This window comes from Habropoda laboriosa, unplaced genomic scaffold (assembly GCF_001263275.1).
Source record: "Habropoda laboriosa isolate 0110345459 unplaced genomic scaffold, ASM126327v1 scaffold6588, whole genome shotgun sequence".
Classification (NCBI taxonomy): domain Eukaryota; kingdom Metazoa; phylum Arthropoda; class Insecta; order Hymenoptera; family Apidae; genus Habropoda; species Habropoda laboriosa.
This window is the reverse complement of record NW_017106464.1, coordinates 1-870: the sequence shown is the minus strand read 5'-3', so window position 1 is coordinate 870 and position 870 is coordinate 1. Positions and strand designations below refer to the sequence as shown.

The 870-nt window shown below is 44.5% G+C and overlaps 1 protein-coding gene across 1 annotated transcript; it reads right to left on the bottom strand.

Moving 5' to 3' along the window:
* Window positions 1-9: 9 nt before the first annotated feature.
* On the bottom strand, window positions 10-495 carry LOC108578310 (the record flags this gene model as incomplete). The annotated part of the gene is made up of 1 exon (XM_017941614.1): window positions 10-495. A coding segment is annotated over exon 1 (486 nt), but the record flags the coding sequence as incomplete, so codon positions are not given.
* Window positions 496-870: the final 375 nt, after the last annotated feature.

The following is an 870-nucleotide window of genomic DNA, read 5'->3' as shown; positions in this document are numbered from 1 at the left end:
CACGACAACCATCGTGGTGGACGCTGTCATAACACAATATCCAAGTATACCACCGTGTATGAAAATCGCACAAAAAATCGCCGCGTATCGACTAAATTTCGCGTACTTCAACATGACTTCTTTCTTCTCCTTTCTCGTCGTCGTTCTCCAATCGGTCTCCATATGATTGACAAAGTGATGTATGGTTTTACGTCGCAGCAACAGCATGGTGTAACTGATGATACAGAACACCCAGTGGCTCAACGAACCGAGTATTTTCACTTTCGTGTAGAAAGTCCCTTTTTCCAGCATTAGGTGCAACGAACAAGGGATTATCGAGAATAGTATTGCGGTGTAGCAGATCACGTTTAATATTCGAGAGATGTTTCTCTCGAGGTTCGACGAGAACTGTGGCCATGTGCCTATGCTTTTCATCGCCCATCGATTCCACTGGAGACTGTAATCGCTGCTGGCAGTTATATTGATTTCTGTGACCACGGTTTTGTCGTTACTCATCGTGACCACGCATCGAAGTTACGGTGACTACTAAATCGAACATCCTGTACGAGGAATTACCCTTCCACGGAGTTGTTTAACGCTTGCGCAGATTTTTCATCGGAACGACTGTTCGCTGATCGTTTCATCTGTTTGTGTGGAACTTGTTGCGGTGATGTGTACGTGATCGAGTATGTTTAAAAGTTGTCATTTAACCGTCGTGAGAATTGGAAGGTGTGCGCGGGATAGAATAGACTTTCGTGATGTTCGCTTGAGTATTTTTTTTTACTCTCTAAGCGGAGGATGTGGGGAGGGATATTGCAAGCGTGAAGTTCCCATTGCTGGTTGGGAAACATTTTTCAGGAGAGTGGTAATGAGAATGCTGTAGTAACGTGA